Genomic DNA, 21,381 nt, shown 5'->3' on the forward strand with positions numbered 1-21,381 from the left:
GAAATACAAAATCAAGGCCATCTTCTCTAACATTTGCATAGACAACCAAAAACATTTGGCAGTGAGAGGAAATGTGTCTATTTGCAGACAATGGAGCTGTTGGGTTGATTTTTACAGTTCAGCCTTGTGAATGACAGAGGGTAATCAAGGAGAGTTATGGAAGATTTATCTTCAAAACAATATATATATATATATGAATTATTTTTATTTTTATTTTTTTGGTCAGGCTGCACAAGATATGGAAATTTGGGCCAATGCAGATAGACAGTAATTATTTTAATGTTAGTTTTTACTGATATTATGATTATTACTATTATTACTATCAAAGGCATTTGAAATAACTTTATGGTTTTCAAATGAACATGTTATGTCTCTGTAGAAGTATATACTCTGTCTTTCCCTACATCAGTCCACATTTCTTTCTTTTTAGCCAAAACCTAAGCTCCAAAATGTAGGCTGCTAATTTGCACTGTTGTTGGCACCTGATCAAATACCTGGAACATTTCAGAGAGTCGAGACTGAGAGAACCACTCGTGAAACACCTCCACATCCCCACTCTCGACTGGAGAGCCATCGCTAGATTACGCGCAACGAGCGCAGTTACGCACGGCCTTGCGCTTCCGAGAGACACGTGCTAAGCAGTCTGCCGCCTCCGTGCGCCAAGAGCATCACTCTACAACGTAAAGGAAGTCCATTGCACACTTCCCAGTGTGATTCTGCTCCTCTGGTAAGCAACTAATGCCACTGAAATTCCTACACCAACCCAGACACTATAGATCACGCAGGAAAGATCTCATCATCCCCGGATTTATATTACCTTAAAAACAACATTTCCCACTCTATACATCTCTGATTTAGTCTGTTCTAGAACAATGACTCTCTTCTATTCTAAATGACTCTGTTCTGTTTCTGTTCTGTTGAATTCTATACGGCTCTATTCTAATGACTATTCCGTTGTTCTGCTCCATACATCTCCGGGGAAGACCAGTGCGCATTGGTTTCCTGAGTGCAGCGACAGCCTGTTTGAATCGAAATGTATTTGCATATATGATAGTATATGTGCATATAGTACATAATTGGATTTGTTTCAGCCTAATATTCTACTCGTTTGCACGAATTAATCTCTATATGGGAGCTTGGGTCTTCCCTCTCTTCTGTCGTTATATCAGAGACAGATGGAGTTATTACCACGGCAGACGCAGTGTGTCCCATTTCTCTTTTTAATTTACACGAATCTGTATGTGTCAAGCAGAACCATCTTCTTCTGGAGATTCCATTATATTTCCACCAGGAGAACCGGTCTCAAAGGAATCCAGAGCTCTCTCTCTCATACAAATGTAGTTGAAACGTATGCTTCTCCAAGAACATACAGTCGCGTGCAATTGTATAGCATGTAAATGCAACTCCTGAGAAAGACACGTTTAAAAATTCACAGCCTACACATTAAGCACGCACATTTCTGATTGATGATTCTAAATTTATAAGACAAACTAAAACCCAATAGTCCAGGTGTATGAATCAGCAACCATGCATGTGCATTTGTGCACATTCCTTTGATGCCATGCAATGCAATGCAATGATTCACATGCTGGCTTTTCAACACAGCCTCTGCATTCTCGTTCAATTCTTAGCTTAACTTAACTCGAAAAAAAAGTCTAATTAAAAGCGCAACTATTGTTTCTGAAAAAAATGAAGTGCATTTAAATCACTATTGTATTCATATAAAACACAAATTAGCTCTACAGAAACGACTGCAACATTCTTTTAGGTTTCACAATAAAACAGTTTTCTTTTATCACTGATAGTTTTCGCACTCAAAAGATATTCATAAGCAGCATTTCAAGCCGTGTTTTATTTGATATTATAATACTTGCAGAATAAGAGTACAATTTTAAAGCATACTAGCGTGGAGTGCAGGAGATGTGAGATCTTACCTTCTTTCTGCTCTCAGATGCTGGTTTGTGGTGCTGAAATGAACAGCGCATCCCCAAAATCCTCCCTGTGATTGTTTGTGATTGCTCTCTCACTCATACACACTCTCTCTCCCCCTCTCTCTCTCTTCCGTGCATCACATGCAATCTTAAATGAAACATGCTCTCATTTCAGAAGGAAAATTCTCAGGAACGTTCAGGATTGATTATGGGAGCACCACCTCTCGTGCACAAAAATAGATGCAGAAGTGCAAGAATAAAGGAGAGAGGAAACGCAGGAATGTTATTTTGGATCTTGCATTAAAATAAATAGACCATCTGCCTCTAGAAACTGCATTAACAATTCGGTTTCGAATGCTAATTGAGTCAAGTATTACCGATTTATATTATCTTGTGTCATTTTACACGATATGTTTTTTGGATGTACAGTACTAATCCAGTTCAATGCATTAATTCAACGACTCTGAATGCAAACTATTATTAACAATTCCTAACACTTCTCTGCGCGTAATGTCAAATACTATTTATTCAATTATTATTTAGCCATATAGGATCAATCATCTGCTACTAACCAAAGTCAAATCTGAATAAACTGAACTTGTAATTCCAAACAGTAAAACAGATTTTGGAGAATGTCAGATTTGGCTGTTATATACTTCGACAGCTGCTTTATTAATAGTGCACTATTGCCCTCTAGTGTTATAAAAACATTTGAGCACTCACCAAATTGTGAAACGGGTTCTCAACCTACTCAGCAAAACCTGAATTATTTGATCACTCTTTTAGGATTTAAGCATCTTTAGCCTTTCTATAAATCCAATCAGTAATGCATTTAAAGTGTCATTTTATATACAGAATCAGAATAATTTTATGTATTTTCATCTCACAAACCTCAAGTTCAATCACAAACTCCTGGCTTGGAAATCCTTGTTATATAATAACGTAAGATGCATTCAAACTTCACTTAAATTTTTTTTTTAATAAAATCAATGCACACTCATTTCCTCTGTTTATTGTTGGTAAATACATTCATTTTAACAATAAGAAAAAAAAATAAAGCCATTCTTTTATCCATCAAGTCTCCGGAAGGGTTAAAAAAAGAAACTTGGATCTATAGATTTGCACAGTGAATCCTTGTGAAGACCTGTTAACCTTTCCGTAAAATGTTAATAAACAAATGAGTGAAAAATAACGTAATCATCTTCTAAAACTGATAGATCATAGATCTCATAGAAAGTGTTTAGTTCATACAAGGACAACTGGTTGTCGTCCCCAGAGCATGTGCTAGCTCAAAAATTAAGCATGGAAATGACAGTGGGGGGATGGAAAGCATATATATTTCCTCTTATATCTGAGAGTAATCAGAACCCCTCATTAATGGTTAATAGAGCACCGCTGAAAATACTGTACCGTTACATTGACATACATTCTGTAGTATGTGTTTTGGGATGATTGAACACATTTCTGAAGGTTCCTTATACTCTACTTATGCTTTAAAGTCCTTTTTGTAGTATAGCGCTGTTTCTTTTAGTTTTTGAATGGGTCAGATTTTCTTTGTCACTCTCACTGTCCAGTTTGTGTTTCCAGTCGATGCAAGTCCAGTTTGCTGTCAGCAGATATCTAACAGAGACAGAAAGAGTTAGAAAGAGACACAAAATAATATCATAATATTATCAAGGATTTGTAGAGTTAGAAGAAATAGCTTATACTGTATGCTAAATACGAAATATTTTAGTGTAGACACTAAACATTCTATACTTTTTTGTCTGAATAATAATAAAAATGTAAAAAAAAATCCAATATTAAAAAGTAAAATTAAACATTTTAAATTCCACAAGTGAATTTAGGTACCACAACATTATAATGTATGGAATTAAAAACCGATATTCATTTCAAGATTATATTTAAGAGTGTTATTAAATTATTTTTAAACATTTCCTTTTCCCTAAATCTCACTTTAAATTAATCTAAATGAAAAAAAAAAATAATAATAATAATTATAATAATATCGGTCAATAACCGATTTGGTACAGATATATCATATATCTATGATAAGGTACAAACGGATATAAGCAGCTGAATGGTTTTCAGGCACAATACGCACAGACTCCAGTTATCACTTAAGTAACTCTCTGGTAATCCAGCCTTCATGCGTTTTCATCTTACATGTAACTTACTGCAACCCAGAGACAAATACACGGACTAAGACCCAGAGGAACAAGTGAAAGGCTAACTGTCATAGTGACATAGAGAGAAAATGGGGCATTAATGGGAAAAAAAGCAAGTCAGAAAATGGACATGGATACCCAAGGCATCTCTGTCACCCTTATTTGAAAATCAGAGAGCTTTTCTTGTCTCTCCGGTCCTGTGACAGAACGGCGTGATTAATACGACCCGGCTAAGCCGAGCACTGTTTCGAAGGACACGGGTGAGTTATCTTAATTGCTTCTTAAAGAAGTCCCCCTCAACACTCAACCGGCACCCCAAGGGCTCTTTAAACCTTGAGGTGAGACCGGCCTAATTTCCGGGGCCTTGTTGTGTCATCCATGCTTCATTCTTCAGTGCAGGAAGCCCACCATGGGATTTCTCTCATTCATTAACAGCAAGGCTGTGGTAGCAATCCACCAACCAAAGCACAATTCCTTTCTCCCACTAATACACACTCTTTAGTTCAGAGAACAGGAAACAGCAGCACACAAACCTATTGACCACACAGACAGCATTTTAAGGCAACATAAGCTCACTCCCAATTAAGCATCAGGATTGAGACTAAAAAGGTAGGTAGCATAACACTGCTGACTGCTGACAAGATGTTTTGACCATTTTCAAAAGCAGAACTGCATGTAGCTTTTGCTAAGAAGGGAATTGCAGAATGTACTGCGATGAGCTAAGTGAAAAGTGTACATAAGGTGGTGAAAAATGCAGGAGATATGTAAACAATAGCATTTTTAGCTTAGCAACTTGCTAAAGTCCAACTCTACTGGAAACAGTATTGGGAGTATTAGTTGCTCCCCAAAAGCATTGTACTTTATCAGTTTGCAAACATGGGAATGTTAGTTATGAATGTTCTCCAAACAAGTAGCCTAATATTTAAATAAAACGTTGGATGAAACTTCAACTTAAACATTTCAGGAAGAATCAATCAATGAATTATGCATAAGTAATGTTTTTGTGCTAACGTTTAGAGAACTCTGAACAACTGTTCCATGAACATAACTGCAAGAAGATTTTTGTTTACATTTTTATTGTGCCCTAGAAGGTATCTACCTCGTAGGAAGTAAACCCCAATGCAGCTCACAAGGGTTTGGAGCAGAGCTTGTGTCGTGTATTGACGTGTAAACACACTCACCAAAGCTTGCCTTGGATCTCGTTCTGATACCTGCGCTCCTGGTTGCAGATTTCAGGTGGCTTCTCTTGTGCAACCCTAGGTATCTTGTCTTTTTAAAGCTCTGGCCGCAGATGTTACACATGTGCATAGATTTCTTGGAGGCACTCCCTTTTGGGCTACTAGGCTTCAATTGTTTGTCAGGTGTCACCTTGTCGTGGCACTTCTTGTTGCCTGTTTTCAAAGTCTTTTTGGTCATTATGCCAAAAGCTTTTGGAGGCAAGTTCCTGCGTGTCAGATATGGTGAATTGTGTTTGTTGTGGACTTTCACTTCTTCTTGTTGACCTTGAACTTTCTCCTCTTCTTTGTTCAACACGACTTCCGCTGGCTTCTTGACGGCGTAGCTCTCCAGCGACTGGGAGATCCTGCTCAGGTAGGAGGACGTCTTCTTGTGGAGCTCTGAGAGATGGCGTAGCACGTCCCTTTTGCGGCGTGTCTTGTAGTGGCAGAGCGGGCAGCTGTAAAACTTGACAAAGAAGTCTGTGCCATTATCAGTGTGCAGCTCAATGTGTTTCTCCAGGTTTTGCACGGAGCTGAAGGTCCGCCTGCAGAGCTTGCAGAAGTGTGCCTTGAAGTCAAAACCTATGGCTAAGTGAGCCTTGGATGGGACTTTGTCCTCCTTGGGGCTCTTCTGGCTCTGGGAGTTAGAGGAAGAGCTGGGACTGGTGTTGGGATTGTCTGGAACTTTACCATTGGGCATTTTCATGGAGCTGCATGTGGAATCACTGGAGCTGGCTGTTGAACCAGGAGATACTATCTTGTGAACAGTCTGTAGGTGCCTCTTAAGGTGACCTCGAACCCTGTATGTCCTGTTGCAGAGAAGGCATTTGCAGGCGGCCAGGTCTTCTGTTGGCTCCTCAGGTTCTTCACTACGCTGAGGCCCCTTGTTTTCTTCTCCCTTGTCCATGTTCTCTCTCTCATCTTCCTCATCAATGCTATTGTTCTCCTCTTCTTCCAACCAGACCTCCTCCATGTATGCTTCCTGGCCGTTGGAGTGGTAGTGTGTCCAGCCGTCTGTGTCCATGAGGTTGGAGCTTCGAGATGAAGGTGGCAGGTCGTCTTCTTTGGACAGGTACTGGTACACAGCATTCTGGTTGCCAGCAATGGGATCCAGTTTCAGTACATATTCCTCTTTATCAAAGCAGGGATTGATAGCTTGGAGAAGTTCTTTTATGCTCTTCTTGCGATCTACAGAAGGGTCTGTAACCAGAAGCAGACTTAGTTAAAGTTTCTATTTTATAGAAAAACTGAATTTGTAAAAAAAAAAAAGTGTACCATGTCCACCCAGACCATTAGATGAAACACTGATAAATCAGATTTGACTCTGTTAGCATGCTTAGATTAACCAATCAAATTTACATGTAGAAGTCTTAAAGGTACAGTAGCTTAAACACTACTAAATAAACCGTAACTATCAACACAGAGTTTACTTCAGGGGAAAATAATGCCAAATAAACTAGGGATGCACGATAATATCGGCACAACATCGGTATCGGCCGATAAAAGCTTAAAATGACCATCATCGGTATCGGCTGATATGAATATTTCTGCCGATGAGCCAAACCGATATTCTCCAAGTTAAATAATTGACCTGTTTTTCAGGTGTGAATGTCTGTCTACATTTGTAAAATAATACATTTATGGTAGAATCAGTACAGAAGAGATACATGGATTTCTCTTCAGTAAAATTAAAGTTTAAATATATCAGGCGAAAATGTTTATATATATATCGGTATCGGTATCGGCCAAAATTATTTTGAAAATATCGGCATATCGAATATCGGCCAAAATCCAATATCGTGCATCCCTAAAATAAACTGCAAGTTGTAAGAGTTAATTAAGCTGGCTTTAAAGGCTTTTCCTAAATCCCCAAATCAGTTTAGGTGGAAAAATAAACAAAAAAGGGAAAAACCGGCAATCGTTGATCACCAATTATGCTTTATTGCCATATGTTGTTGAACAAATACTCAGGGTAAACTCAACACTGGTCTTTTATGAGAGAATGAAAAGTAGAAATGCAGTGCTATACTAACCATCAGGTTCAGGCATTCGAGTGAAACAATACATTTCCTTGTGTTTGATCAGATTGGGAAGGCCACGGAAGAGACTGCGGCAGAGTTTGCATTCAAAGATTGTGTCCACCTCTTTGAGGAGAATGTGTTTCAGCTGTGCAGTCCCTGTAAACGAGCGCAAGAGGGCAGTGATCAGACTCAATGCGTTTTTGATTGGCTCAGACATTGGCCTAAAATTTCTTTCATAGTTTCCATTTCGTTCTAACTGTTCGGTCAACTACAATCATAAAGTGAATTACAATCACATTGTGAACAGACACAGCACCTGTGCGGAAACATTCAATGATCTGCTGGATGCCAGATTTGGAGGTGAGCAGCGGTGTTTGTAGCAAAGGAGGATCTCCAGGTTCTGTGGAATAGACTGCAATAGAAAAACAGTGAACAGTGGGGCTCGAAAGTTTGGGCACCCCTTGCAGAATCTGTGAAAATGCGAGTAATTTTCAAAAATTAAGAGAGATCATACTAAATGCATGTTATTTTTTATTTAGTACTGTCCTGAGTAAGATATTGTACATAAAAGATATTTACATTTAGACCAGAAGACAAAACAATTGCTGAAATTATTAAAATATCCCCCTGAGCTGGGGGGTGAAAACTTTTGAACACGAAGATGGCCAATGCTCTCAATGCATCTTGTTTCCTTCTGGAGCATCAGTGAATGTTTAAATCTTTTTAAATAGATGTGTTTGAGTCCCTCAAATGTCCTCAGTGTGATAAGATGTATCTCAAAATCATAAAGTCACTGCTTGAAAGGGTTCAAATATGCATCAGGTAACAGAACACAGTATTAAGAACCAAGGGTTCCCAAACTTTGAGGGGGTTATTTTAATAATTTCAGCAATTGTTTTGTCTTGTGGACATGCATTTAGTATGATCTCTCTTATTTTTTGAAAATTACTCATATTTTCACAGATTCTGCAAGGGGTGCCCAAACTTTCGAGCCCCACTGTATAATCAGTGAGTCATATATCACTTTGAAATGTTCAGAACAGTATTAAACCAATAGATGTGTTGCTGTAAATACAGCAAAGGCATAAACCATCATTCTAAACTCCAGTATATACACGCCTGAGAAAAAATGGCTCATTTCTAAATGCTTGTACCTCAGTTATAATGCTGCTTATCTCTCTTATTAACACTTATGACAGTCCGTCAGGGTGAGTCTCTTTGAATAATCCTCTCAAGACAAACTCATTATACAGAAATGATGATCTGAAGTCTGGTTTGCTGTGCTCATGCCAGTATGTTTTGGATGGCAGATTTCGCCATCCGTTCAGAGGTTCAGCTTGTGCTTTCTAAATGAGACTTTATTAAAGTTTGCATTATTGATGGCCGCTGCCTGCAACTGTCTAGATGAGTATTTACGAAAACGTCTGGCTCTGAAACAAAAGCTTTGATTTAATACACATCTCCACTTTTCCACTGGATCAATGGGATACCATCTCATCTGTTTGGGTAATGCCAATATTTCAAGGGGGTGATTAATGAAGCTCTAGTTTGTGGAGACTATTACGTAAAGGACTTTTATTAGTGGAGTTTGCAATAGCAAATATCACCAGAATTATTATTGCTCATACTTAAGGTTATGGATCTGAACAAACACTATTATATCACGGCGAAGAGTTCGCACAAACAAAACCCCTTATATTTCCTTTCAAATTAAACTAGAAATGTTACATATTCGACTCTAAAAGAGCATTTTCCATCACCAGAGCTGGTGAATGAGGAGGTGAAAAATCAATCCTGTGTGAAGATACGAAGTATGAACACAGCTGTGGATAAAGCGACCAAATCAGACAGACACTGATGATGGGGGTGTTGGTGAATTTATGGCCGGACCAGCCAGCAGAGCCCAGTGGTGTGTTTACAGCGGTCCTCAGAGACTCGCCTTATATTGGAGGTGTTTGATGACTGTGTGAGGGAATTTCCTAGAGGAATAGGCTGAGATTTGCCAATGTCAGGACAGCTAGGTGAGGAGGTGGCAGTCAACACACACCTACACACACTCAGAATCAATCTAGGGCTCTGCTGTTGAACAATGCTGACTGATGTGTGTTATAATGGGTTGGTGCGATGCTCTATTCGTCAGTTTCCACTAAACCATTCTGTCTGTACACAAGAGCCCAGGTCCAGGTTTAACACTTGCCAAGTATGTACATGTTTTGGTTATTTCATGGTCAATTTATCAGAATGTTAAATGTTGACTTCTCAACTAATTGAAATAAATATATTTAAGTACTAAAATTACATAAACCAAAACTGGAACAAAAATAAATATGACAAAACTAATAAAAATAATAAAGGCATATAAGAAAAACAAAAAAATATACAAATTAAATTAAATTAAAAAGGCTAGTTTAAAATATGAAGAACAAAATAACAAATATGACTTAAAAACTGAGCTAAAATTAAAATGAGAAAAAAATCTGAATTCAGAATATAATTTTATAGATTTAAAGTCTATTAAAAATAAAAAACACATATATTAATATAACTGAAATAAAAAAAAAAATGTAACTATAAGACCAAAGTTAATTCAAAAGATAAAAAAGAAAACTAACAAAAATTACTGAAACTTAAGAACTAAAATTAAAATGAAATATAAAAAATTATAATAAAAATGGCACAAGCACAAATTACTAAAAATAAAATGTAAACTGAAATAATAAAAACGAAGATGACAAAAGCACATAAAAATTACTAAATTTACTAAAATGTCTACAAAATATGCAAATATAAAAATAAAATATTATTAAAATATTATAAACGACTATAATATTATAGAAATAATACTAAAATCACACTGCTGAGATCACTAAACTGGAAATATGAAAGGAACAATATGCAAATGGGATAGAGAAAAAGGGAAAAACACGTTTTTCTTCTTTGTAATAATATTATTTTATAAATAATTATTTTGTAAGCTAAAAATAAATATTGAAGTTGAAAGGAATGCACTTTCTTCGAGAGTTTAACATTTCTAAAAACAAAGCATGAAATAGTAACATGAACAGGAAGTAAAACAAGTTCACACAAACCTCAAGCCCCTCCCCTGAACCCACCCCTCCTCACAGGGGGCGTGGCCTCATGACCTCCCAGTATAATGGGGCAAAGAGCAACTCAATCAATGCCTCAGTCACCATCCCCACACAAACACTTTCATTTCCTCACACAGCCCAGCTCAGTTCATTTATAAAGAGCCGATCATTACTTGATAAAAAACCTGAAGCGTGAGTTACCAGTTCACACTAGTTTATGTATGTGTGTGTAGAGTATCTTCTATTACAGGCAGAGGCTGAGGGGGAGGGGCGTGACCTCTCCTCTGTAAGGGTCATAGACTCTAGTGACCCCTACTGAGTGAGGGACAATACCAGGCCTTTGAGGAATTTGCTGTAATCCTCTAATAGGGAAAGATGGGCCGCTTTTAAAACACATTTACTCTTGTTCGTATACGGTCAGAACGGATCCCATTGGTCAGGATGCACATCATAGACTTCATTTATATCTAGTATTCATTCAAGATTCATGAAACAGGGGGATTACCTAGTGTCTTGCTCGCATGGTCAGGCCCGGGCACAACGGCCTCACCTGTGACCTCATCAGTCTGACAAGACTTCTCATTGGCTGGGGTTTCCTCCATCTCTTAAACACTTCAGATGTGTCTCTGTGGAGATCGAGAGAACAGTAGAGAAATAAAGAGCAATGCTAAACCTTAAACGGTACTGCGGAGAGCTTTCATAGCATGATGTAAGCAAATACCAATAGAGTCCAGATACCTATAAGTTGCTTTTGCGCAGTGTGCGATGGATAATCTAGTGTAATAAAATAGAAGCAGTTAATATCCATAGGTATGCAATTTCAATGCTATGGCCATTGTGTAGATATTTAAAGATGGTCATCTTTAAGCAAGCCTATTGAAATGAAACCAGAAACAAAAGGAAACAATAATATGTCTAAGGCAAGCTCTGGTCACAATCCACTTTCATTGTATGGAAAAGAGCAGCATGAACATTCTGCTAAACAGCTGCTTTTGCGATCTACAGAAGAACACGTCAAACAGGTCTACATGACAAGCCCATTGAAAAGTTAATAGAAGCAACTTATATAAATATATATGGAGGAGGAACATGTGTTCACTTCTTGTGGAAAACAGCATCTAAATATGATATATGCTTTATCATAGAGAACAGGTGAAGGTTTGCCTCACATTTGCCACATTTTTCTTTTTCCAAACAGTGATTCTCATTGCTTACCTTCTAAAAAACGTAAGTTAATGACTTAACCTTAATGAACTTAAGGACTAAAAAACGTAAATGATCAACCACTAATCTGAATACTATGGTGTGTTAATGATCGTATAAACAATCAGATATATTCGGTCAACTTCTCGGTACAAAACGTATTTTTATAACATGAAAAATCATTGCTTACATTTTATTTATTTACTTAATTTTCTTCTACTGTCTTTCCTTTAACATTTTTGAATCAGATGCTAATCTAACACTTGCTGTTAATTTTTTTAAATAATTAAATTATTTCTAGTGTATTTTTTTTTACCTATTATGATACGTAAGTGTTATGTAAACAGCTGTTTTATTAAAAAAAATAGTTTTATAAAATAAAATTTGTTAGAAAATGCATTGTCTGCTAAGTCCAACTTGATAGCTTCAGAAAGTTCAAGCATACTTAAATATGACATTTTAATTTAATAAAGTGAGTTTCATGATTATGACATCACACAAAGCACATTATGAGTCATCACTTCGCATCTGCATATTTAATAACTTGCAATCACACGATGTCCAAAATCTCCTTAAAACCTACACACTGTCAGTCCCCAAAACTCGTGTAAAATACTAAAAAGTTGTTCTTCGTTGCTGTACTTCGGTATGATTTTGGAGGATATGTGCTGTGTAGTCTTACATTTAAACTGGAGGACACCTTGCTGAAGATCTTAAGTGTGAACACAGCTGACAATCAGTCTATAAACAACTGGATTCAAATCTCACACACCAATTAAATCAGCTGCTGATGGGTTTAATGCTGTTTTCATTTACCATTTGGCATCTGGTTTGCCCCAGAACTCCACCCTTAGAAAAAGAAACTACACATGTTGATTTACGAAACATTAAACTCACTACAAAAACAATGAATTCCATGTGGACACTTGATTACTTCCACTCGAGTATGTTTTTGTTCTTTTCCCCCTGCCTTTGATTGCGTCACAGTATCCAAACGTACTGTAGAGCCTAGTTTTTCAGTATTATTACACCTCATCCACGAATGCATTTGAAAGTTCACGCGCAAGAACTAGACAAGGAAGAAGCAATTACAATGCGTTTTAAACCCACAAAGAGCGATGACGCACATGAGAAAGAAATAAAAGACGTCTTCAAATACGCAAAATAAACTTTAGATCCACCGACACCCAAACGAGCAGAACCGAGGCTGCGTGAGCTCCGAACAGATGCGCTTTCCTCGTCGTTGCGCGCAGCGCTGGAGATCCTTGCGTCATTGCGCGCGCTCCCCCGCCTCACAAATGATGAAAATGACAACACAACACAACTAATGTTGTTGACTGTAGACATCCGCATCTAATAAACCATATAAAGCCCTTCTAATGATGTGCGGAATCTAAACCGAGCCTTCTCTTCACCATCCACAGACTGAACAACAAAACCATGACGCCATTTTCTGCAAAAACATCCGCGTTCTGGCAGGAAACGCGGCGCTTTTACGCATTTAAGCCGCGTGTAAAGCGCTTCTTCGAAGGTTGCGAGTCTTATTAAGCTTCTGGTTGTTCTTACCGAAATAATCCGCGGATTCCCGGAAGATACTTCGACTTTGACACTATGAGCTCTTGGATGGTGTGTGCGTGTGACGCCTCCGCGCGCGTGAATGTGACTCTCCACCACACGCACGTGCCCCACTGAGCAAACTCTGGAGATGTATCTGAGAGCCGTGACCTACTGGCGAGATCCGGGCCTGTCTGAGAGCTTAGGTGTTCGAATCGCCTAATAAAGACATTTAAACATACGTGGATCCAAGAGACTAATGCATGTACAGTAAATAGCTTCGACTCACATGCAAATACCAATGCAAATAAATTTACTTAACAAACTCTAAAAGTTTCTATAATAAATTCTTTAGGTGGTCATTCTAATGAGCTCAAAATGTTTTATATTTTAAAAAGTTTGTTTATTCCATATTTTTTTTTACTCAGTTTGTAATACATTTATATGTTTTTTAATATTTAAAATAGTCCATTAAAATACACATTAAATTTATTTAAAGTATCAAGTTAATTAAAATATATACCGTGTTTATATATGTAAATACATTAATATTTTTATGATCTTCTGAAATGTATTTCTTCCATTAATATGTATAGAAATTATTTCAATATGCAAATGTCAATGCAAATAAATGTACTTAAAATTGTTTATAATAGTTGATTAAAATACGTTTTAAATGTGAATTAATTTAAATTTTTAAGATTTTCCTGAAATGCATATCTCCCATTAATTGGTATAAATTATTTCAGTAAGATTATATGACTGCTATAGCACTTCAGCTACGTTAATTACATTAATATAATTATAAACCAAGTAACTTTTCCTGACCTTTGCGTCACCCGAGATTCGCGCGTGAAAATTAATTTACGCGAGCACGCGCATCTCTGTTGTTTGCTCGTGCACGTCAAGCAGAGACTGCAAAACTGATAGATAGATAGATAGATAGATAGATAGATAGATAGATAGATAGATAGATAGATAGATAGATAGATAGATAGATAGATAGATAGATACTTCTGTAAGAAGAAACACAAATGCAAAGCAAGAACACAGGCAAACACAGTTAAGAAAAATGTATTTCTGTAACAGCTGAAATGCAAAATATCATCAAACCTGAAAATACACATCTATTTCATTAAAACACATGGGCCAACAGGATACAAACAGTATAAAGGACACATGAGCTTGTCTTAGGAATGAGATAAATGCCTATTAACACCTCTTATACGAATAGTCCAGGTATAAAAATAAGGCCTTCGAAATCTTTACAATTGTTATGGCTGGGTCACATTGAAGAGCTGGAAGTATGGCTATAATATCTACAACATATGCATCTGTGAGAGGAAAAGTGGTTGAGAATAAGCTCATGAACAGGGCTGCTTGTGCAGTGTTAAGACAAACCATCTCGTTAGCAATGACATTCACTAATAATGGCAAAGTAGTAGTATGCACACATGCAACAATACAAATCAGTAGACGAACTGAACAGAATGGAGAACATTACAGAATTAATTCATATTGCTTCAGGCATTTCCCTTGACGTGGAAACAAGCCGTGTATCTTCCACAGAAAACACTTTATGTGATACGGAGTTCAATGTGTAACCGGAAATGTAGCTTACAATATACAATTATTCCAATTAAACCAATTATGATTGGAATCTCACTCCCATTCCTTTGAAAATCAAGCTACTAAAGAAAAAGTTTAAATAATAAAATAAAATAAAAAAACGATGAATGAACACAAAAATAAAATTCAAATGCAAAAAAAAAAAGTATATATATATATTTACACACACATTATGGAAACCAATAACTTTTTAAACAAAATCAGAATTGTGATATAAACTCATAATTGTGATTAAAAATTCAAAATTACAAGATAAAAAGTCTCAATTACCTTTTAATATTATTATTATTATTATTATTATTATTATTATTATTATTATTGTTGTTGTTCCGTGATGCAAGTGGGCTTCCATAATAATAATAAAAAATAAATAAATAAATAATAAAAATAATTTAAACAATAAAACATTTTAAGTACAAAACAAACAAAAAAGAAATAAAAACCTATAAATAAAAAATTGCACTGCTACTGTGTGTCATGGTGACATTCATTAATTTCTACAAGCGGGATGATTTTACAAGGACCTGTAATAATAATAATAATAATAATAATAATAATAATACTTCATAGCTTAATTACAGTTCAAGATCTCCTGTTGATGAACTGTAGTACACAGAGATTTGTGGCACTACTGGATGAAAAACAAAGAGTCATGAGGTCAAGTTAAGTGGTCTTAAGTGGTCTTTCTATTCTAGTCTAATATATATATATATAAATATAATGATGTCAATAATTCCTTAGAAAAATCTCTTATGATTAATGTGCAATGGGAAAAGGCAAAACATGTAACCGAACATCCTCATGGAGGCAGTTTTCTTCTTTGTGATGATAAAGATGCGGTGTGGATTGGGGAACTTCACTGCCCCTTGACTACAAAACATTACAGCGCCAAAATCATAAGGAAGCACTTCACACATAAAAGATGTGGTGGAAGGGATCCGGGGTATGTTTCTAGCTCTGGTAGCTGAACTACAGATAGTTTTGCACTGGCAGCAAGGCAACACGGTAATAATCTGGGGTAAAAACAAAAGCTGTCACAGCAAACACAAGCTGGGTTCACAGAGCGAATCGTCTCTGCACAGTCTGGACAACTATACATGATTATGTCTCCTCATAAATTCATATATCAATACTTTTTTATAAAAAAAAAAAAAAAAAAAAAAAAAAACGTGCAAAAAGGGATGTTTACAGAAGTTCTGCCTCCTTAAAGCAATAGTTTTGACAAAACTGAAAATATGCTAAAAAAAAAACCTCAAGCCATCCAAGATGTAGATGTAGTTTGTTTCTTCATCAGATTTGGAGAAATGTAGCATTGCATCACTTGCTCTGCAGTGAATGGGTGCCGTCAGAACGAGAGTCCAAACAGCTGATAAAAACATCACAATAATCCACAAGCAATCCACACCACTCCAGTCCATCGGTTAACATTTTATGAACCGAAAATATGTGTTTTTAAGAAAAAAAATCATCATTAAGAGGATTTAAATTTACAAAAATTGCTCCCAACTGAAATATGAGTCCATAATCCATGATATTGTGGATTATTGTGATTTTTTAATCAGCTGTATGGACTCTCATTCTGACGGCACCCATTCACAATAGAGCATCCATTGCTGAGCAAGTGATGCAATGCTACGTTTCTCCAAATCTGATGAAGAAACAAACTCATCTACATCTTGGATGGCCCTAAGAGTGAGCGCATTTTCAGAAAACGTTCATTTTTGGGTGAACTACTCCTTTAAATATTCAAATTCTTATGCTAGCGATGAAGACCTTCTCAGATATTAAACAAGAGGAAATGGAGCTGAATTGCAAAACCCGGAATGATCAGGAAACCTGTTTGGAAATAATCATTATTATTGATGTTAACCTTTGATGTCAACTTGAAATGCCATTTACAATCTATTTCACTGCTGCAGTTTCCTTGTAAAACTTAATATACAGTGAGAATGGGACTTTCCATTATTGTCATATAATTTATTATAATGCTTAAAAATCATTAGAGAAGGTCTTCATTTCTGATGGTTAGACACTAAAAGGTGCACATAATATGACCTAACAACAAAACTGCACACAGACCTGGCTCACAGCAATGTACCTTTCCTCTAGAAAACACTGGGATCATTTCAGTTAGTATTCCTTAAAAAAACCATAACCAGAGAGTAGAAATGAAACAAGCGAATGATGCAAGGCCCTTTCATAACCAACCATCTTTAGGTCTATGAAGATACATATGACTGAGGAAGATAGAAAGCTCTGAGAGACACGAGCAATAAATACAAAACAATTATAATAAAAGATATGTACACACATTTCCAACAATAGGGTCTCTATAATACTTTAAACTATTAAAAAGGCATACAAATACACTTCTGCTCGATGTATGAAGCACTATTCAGGTCAGTTAGAAAATTAATAAAGGATAAATTATTATAAAAAACTCATCACCGGTTAAAGTTGCTTTACAACAGGGTCCTGGCTGTCTTAAAAAAAAATCCACGAACACTTGTGTGTCAAAAACCTGAATTCATTCCATATAGAAAAATACAACTTGCCGAAAAAGCGTCTGTAAAATATTCCCTTGTTTGAAATGTTTTTCCCGTCCTTTTCAGATTTGAAATTAAGTGCACTTTAGATTGACACGGTTGAGTCTGAAGGGCGTCCCTTCGTGTTGTTCCCAAATAAAAATAAAACTCCATGTCGCTGAGTGTCTGAAACGGGTCGTGTACTGGTTAAAAACAAAATCTGAATCTGCATGAAACAGATGAAAATGAAAAGTTTATTCTGGAAGAAATTGTTGGAAAGCAGGACACAAAGGATGTGACTCAACCGTGGAGTGATAAGAGGCAGCGAGGGATCAAGGCAGGACAGACACAGTGTCTCACAGGACGTCCCAAGATCTTCTCAAACTCACACCGCATCAGTGAGGGACCTTGGGCTGCAAAATAGGTTGTGGTTAGTATATGTTTGCATATGCAAGAATTGTGAAATAAATTGCAGGCAAAAACAACAAGTGTCATTTATGAGATGGAAGTAAAAAGCAAAAATGGCATTAATGTAGGAATACATCATAGTATCCAAACGTTCTTACAACTAAGAATTTCCAAGGTTTCCAGACATTCTGTAAGGATAAAAAAAAAAAAAAAAAAAAATTCACTACAAAATGCCTTGATTTCAAAAAAAGATTGCACATCTTTTATAGGCTAGAGGGAAAACAATTGAAAAATAACGGACGGTAGAATTTTTGTTAAAACTTATTATTTATATATTAATCATAAATCTAAAAAATATAACTAATAATAATAAATATTCTGTTTATATAATTAAATATATTAATTATTTTCCAGAATAGAAAAAATATAATGGAAACATAAAGAATATATGTATACTAGAAAAATAGTCATTATAAAAATCACAACCTTTTAAAGTATTATTTTAATATATATATATGTGTGTGTGTGTGTGTGTGTGTAATAAAAAAAAAAATATATATATATATATATATATATATATATATATATATATATATATTTTTTTTTTTTTTTATTATTATTAACAATTTAAAATAAATAAAAACTATTTTAAAAAACTGTGATTCTTTTCCAGGCCTGCAAATCACAATATTGAAATTCTTTAATAAGAAATAAGAAAAAAAAAATCTATTTTATAATAAAAAACATTTTTTTGTATCTTACAATATACTGTTCCTTAATATATATTCTATCAAATTGATTGAATGAGAAAAAAAAAAGAAAAAAACATGAAAAAACTATTCAACATGATCTGATCAAAATCTGAACCTGTCTGAGGAGACTATAAAGATAGATTTCTGCATTTTTTTACATTATGCCATGCTGAGAATTCACTCCCGCGTCTGTTGTACCTGTCTGTGGAGGGCGCTGTGGGGCGATTCGGCGACTGACGACAGCAAACCGCTGCTGCTCTTCCTGAATATCCCGTCCAGTGCTGTGGATTTGGTGCTTCTGCTGGGTTTGTCGCTGCCGGCGCTCGATCCAGAGCTCTTCCTCTTCCTCCCATCAGAGGATCCGTAGGGCAGCGGGCTGTGGGACGAGACGTCCCCGTGATCCCCAGTGAGCGCCTGCGGGAGGGACAGCTCCACGCTCCCGTACCTGTCTTGGTCCCTCGGCCCCTGGCCCCCCGGCCGCTGCTTGGCCCGCACGCTAAGGGCCGCCGTCCCGTTACTGATGTGCGCCGCACCCAGTGGCAGATGGTAGCTGTTCCCGCTGCTCCCACTCTTTCGTGACTCGGAGGCAGGAGGCGCTTTCCGCTTTTTAGATCCTGTTCCGTCCCCTGAGGCTTTGGGCGGCTTGGCCGGTTTATTCCGCTGCGGTCTGGGTCCGGGATCCCGGATGCAGAAAACCCCAGAGCCGTTATGAGAGAAAGAGGTGGAGTACGAGACCATGGAGACGCCGTCCAGAGGAGATGCGAGTGCATGGTTGGAGACGAACGGAGAGCCGAGGGGAGAAACCTCAGTCGGGCTTGTCACACTCTCCACCGCTAGAGGCACTTTCCTGTGAGAAACAGGATATGACATCACCAGTGTGTGGTAGGAAGCCACGTGGCACGTTAACCTAAATGTAATGTGGTCACTGAGTGAAAGAAAACATTATGTGCGTTTGCAAAACCATTCAAGCACTACACTACACAGCTGAACTGAAGCCGTTAACATTCAACATTCATAACACATAACATTCATAACTGTGCGATCAGACAGACAAACATGTAACTGTGGGTCATGCGGGACGCTCACCTCCACATGAGAGAGTTGACGTGTTTTTCCACCATGCAGTGGAGCGCTAGCCGAACCCGGTCCCACCGCCGGTCGAAAACATAGTGACCCCGTCCCATCAAGCGACTGCTGAACGCACAACACTAAGACAAGACAGAATAAGTTGCAATGTCTAAAATGCTTTTTAATATACATAAGTGGTCGACCGATATGTGTTTTTTGACAGCCGATGCCGATATCCTGGAAAATCAGTAGGGCCGATATAAAGCCGATATGATTTTTACAATTATTATTATTAATATTTAAGAAATATTAAATCATTTGACAATGGACTTAAAAATAAATGTGTAAAATAAACATTCTTAAACTTTAGATGACAAGGTATTTTTCACAAATAAATACATATTTAATAAAAATATAAAGGATGTAAACAACGTAATCACCGGGGCACTCTGGGAAGTTTGTTTGCATCGGGAATCATATTTTTCAAATAAAGCCAAGTTAACACTCATTTTACATACAGCACACAGAGAAAATGAGATGAATATGACAGTGGGCGAATTCATAAAGCGCAGCATCATTTGAAATATCATTTAAAGTTTAAAGCATTCAATTCACACGGACTGACCATCACACAGAGAACATGTGATCATGCTGGATACACATACACACTTCACAAGATCTCACAGCTGGATTTGCAAAGTTTGTGAAATTAAATGTTCATTAGTCATTCAAAGGTTTGTTTAAATTATATAAATGTGTATTTATTTAATATGGACGGTAAATGAGAAAGTATTATAATGTTTGCCATTCTATTACTAATAGGCCTAATATTAAAACAATCTTTATAATACTTTCTGTATACATTAATTTTTTAACCGATCTGATCTGATTATTAGACAGACTTCTATACGTATTAGAGAAAACAGTAAACGACGACGAGAGAGAGAGTGTGAGCACTGCGTGCACTCAAAATAAAAGTCTGGCGCCGCTGTCAAAATAAAAGTCCCACCTCGAACACATCGGCCAAGCAGAAAAACGTATCGGTCGATGCCGATATTTGAAAAGTGCCAAATATCGGCCGATATATCGGCCTTGGCAATATATCGGTTGACCACTGATATACATACAGGGGGCCAAAATGGGACAAATGTGTTATAATGTAGTGGTTTGGCTCAGCTCACGCTCAGGGGTCGCGGATGCTGTGGAGAAGAGGGGCACAGCAGCTTCTCTGACTCCTCAGGGGGGTCAGTTTCTCCTTCATCGCTGGACTGACTGCATCGCTGCCAGCCGGGCACAGGTTCAGGAGGAGGAACGGGCGCAGAGCTGAACACCATTGCACCGCCGCCAGACACTCTGCAGATAAAAGACGGATGACACTAGGATTTTGTTTGCCCTTTTAAAATCAAGTATTTTATTATTATTTATATACTCTATTATGATATTTATTTATTTAGTTAGTTAGTTAGTTAGTTAGTTAGTTAGTTAGTTAGTTAGTTAGTAAGGGCCAAACTCATTCTTTGTGCACAATATAGACAAATGACCATGGTTAGTTTTGTATTATTTAAATAATATTTTAGTATTTATTAAAGTTTTAATTTCTTTTTTTCTTTTTTTAAGTTTTAGGAATTTTTTATGTATTTTTACATTTTTATATTTCCATTTTGTTTTTATTTTTTTTACATATTTTTAGTTCTTCAACTTCAACTTACTCTATTTCAGTTCGTTTTCAAAGCAACATTTTACTTTTAAGTTGCCCGTTTAATACTATCATAGTGATAATATATGATAATGTGATATATGATAGTGATAATATTTA

General features: G+C 36.7%; 3 protein-coding genes across 10 annotated transcripts in view; all 3 read right to left on the reverse strand.

Moving 5' to 3' along the window:
- LOC127978812 (metabotropic glutamate receptor 8) overlaps positions 1-2,032 on the reverse strand; it is a 149,518-nt gene extending 147,486 nt beyond the window's left edge. For both annotated transcript variants that reach the window (XM_052583740.1, XM_052583732.1), the window contains exon 1: positions 1,935-2,032. The gene's annotated coding sequence lies outside the window, so the exon portion shown is untranslated. The remainder of the gene's footprint in view (positions 1-1,934) is intronic.
- Positions 2,033-2,928: 896 nt separating this feature from the next.
- On the reverse strand, positions 2,929-13,376 carry LOC127978850 (zinc finger protein 800). Of its 4 annotated transcripts, none has more exons than XM_052583807.1 (7): positions 13,196-13,376; positions 11,165-11,200; positions 10,932-11,052; positions 7,654-7,749; positions 7,350-7,493; positions 5,281-6,516; positions 2,929-3,551 (listed from the first exon to the last, which is right to left on the reverse strand). In XM_052583807.1, exons 3-7 carry the CDS (start codon positions 11,026-11,028, stop codon positions 3,541-3,543), a joined length of 1,584 nt encoding a protein of 527 aa, XP_052439767.1. In that variant the 5' UTR covers positions 11,029-11,052; positions 11,165-11,200; positions 13,196-13,376; the 3' UTR covers positions 2,929-3,540. The 4 variants fall into 4 exon arrangements, with proteins under 4 accessions (XP_052439767.1, XP_052439784.1, XP_052439776.1 ...); XM_052583824.1 differs by lacking the exon at positions 13,196-13,376 and adding an exon at positions 12,527-13,115; XM_052583816.1 differs by lacking the exon at positions 13,196-13,376 and adding an exon at positions 12,446-13,115.
- Positions 13,377-14,241: 865 nt separating this feature from the next.
- Positions 14,242-21,381, reverse strand: part of LOC127978833 (ataxin-7-like protein 1) — a 45,523-nt gene continuing 38,383 nt past the window's right edge. For all 4 annotated transcript variants that reach the window (XM_052583763.1, XM_052583787.1, XM_052583772.1 and 1 more), the window contains 4 exons: positions 20,747-20,918; positions 19,584-19,705; positions 18,696-19,344; positions 14,242-17,750 (listed from right to left, as the gene is read on the reverse strand). In XM_052583763.1, the coding sequence (XP_052439723.1) occupies positions 17,733-17,750; positions 18,696-19,344; positions 19,584-19,705; positions 20,747-20,918 (961 nt within the window). In that variant the 3' untranslated portion in view covers positions 14,242-17,732. The remainder of the gene's footprint in view (positions 17,751-18,695; positions 19,345-19,583; positions 19,706-20,746; positions 20,919-21,381) is intronic.

This window comes from Carassius gibelio, chromosome A4 (genome assembly GCF_023724105.1).
Source record: "Carassius gibelio isolate Cgi1373 ecotype wild population from Czech Republic chromosome A4, carGib1.2-hapl.c, whole genome shotgun sequence".
Classification (NCBI taxonomy): Eukaryota; Metazoa; Chordata; class Actinopteri; order Cypriniformes; family Cyprinidae; genus Carassius; species Carassius gibelio.

Excerpts from the sequence above, each read along its gene's own strand:
- LOC127978850 (XM_052583797.1), bottom strand. The coding sequence starts at position 11,028 with ATGGAGGAAACCCCAGCCAATGAGAAGTCTTGTCAGACTGATGAGGTC. Across the intron at positions 7,750-10,931 it reads CCATGCGAGCAAGACACTAG|TCTATTCCACAGAACCTGGA; the intron begins GTAATCCCCCTG and ends TTTCTATTGCAG. Across the intron at positions 7,494-7,653 it reads CATTGAATGTTTCCGCACAG|GGACTGCACAGCTGAAACAC; the intron begins GTGCTGTGTCTG and ends GCTCGTTTACAG.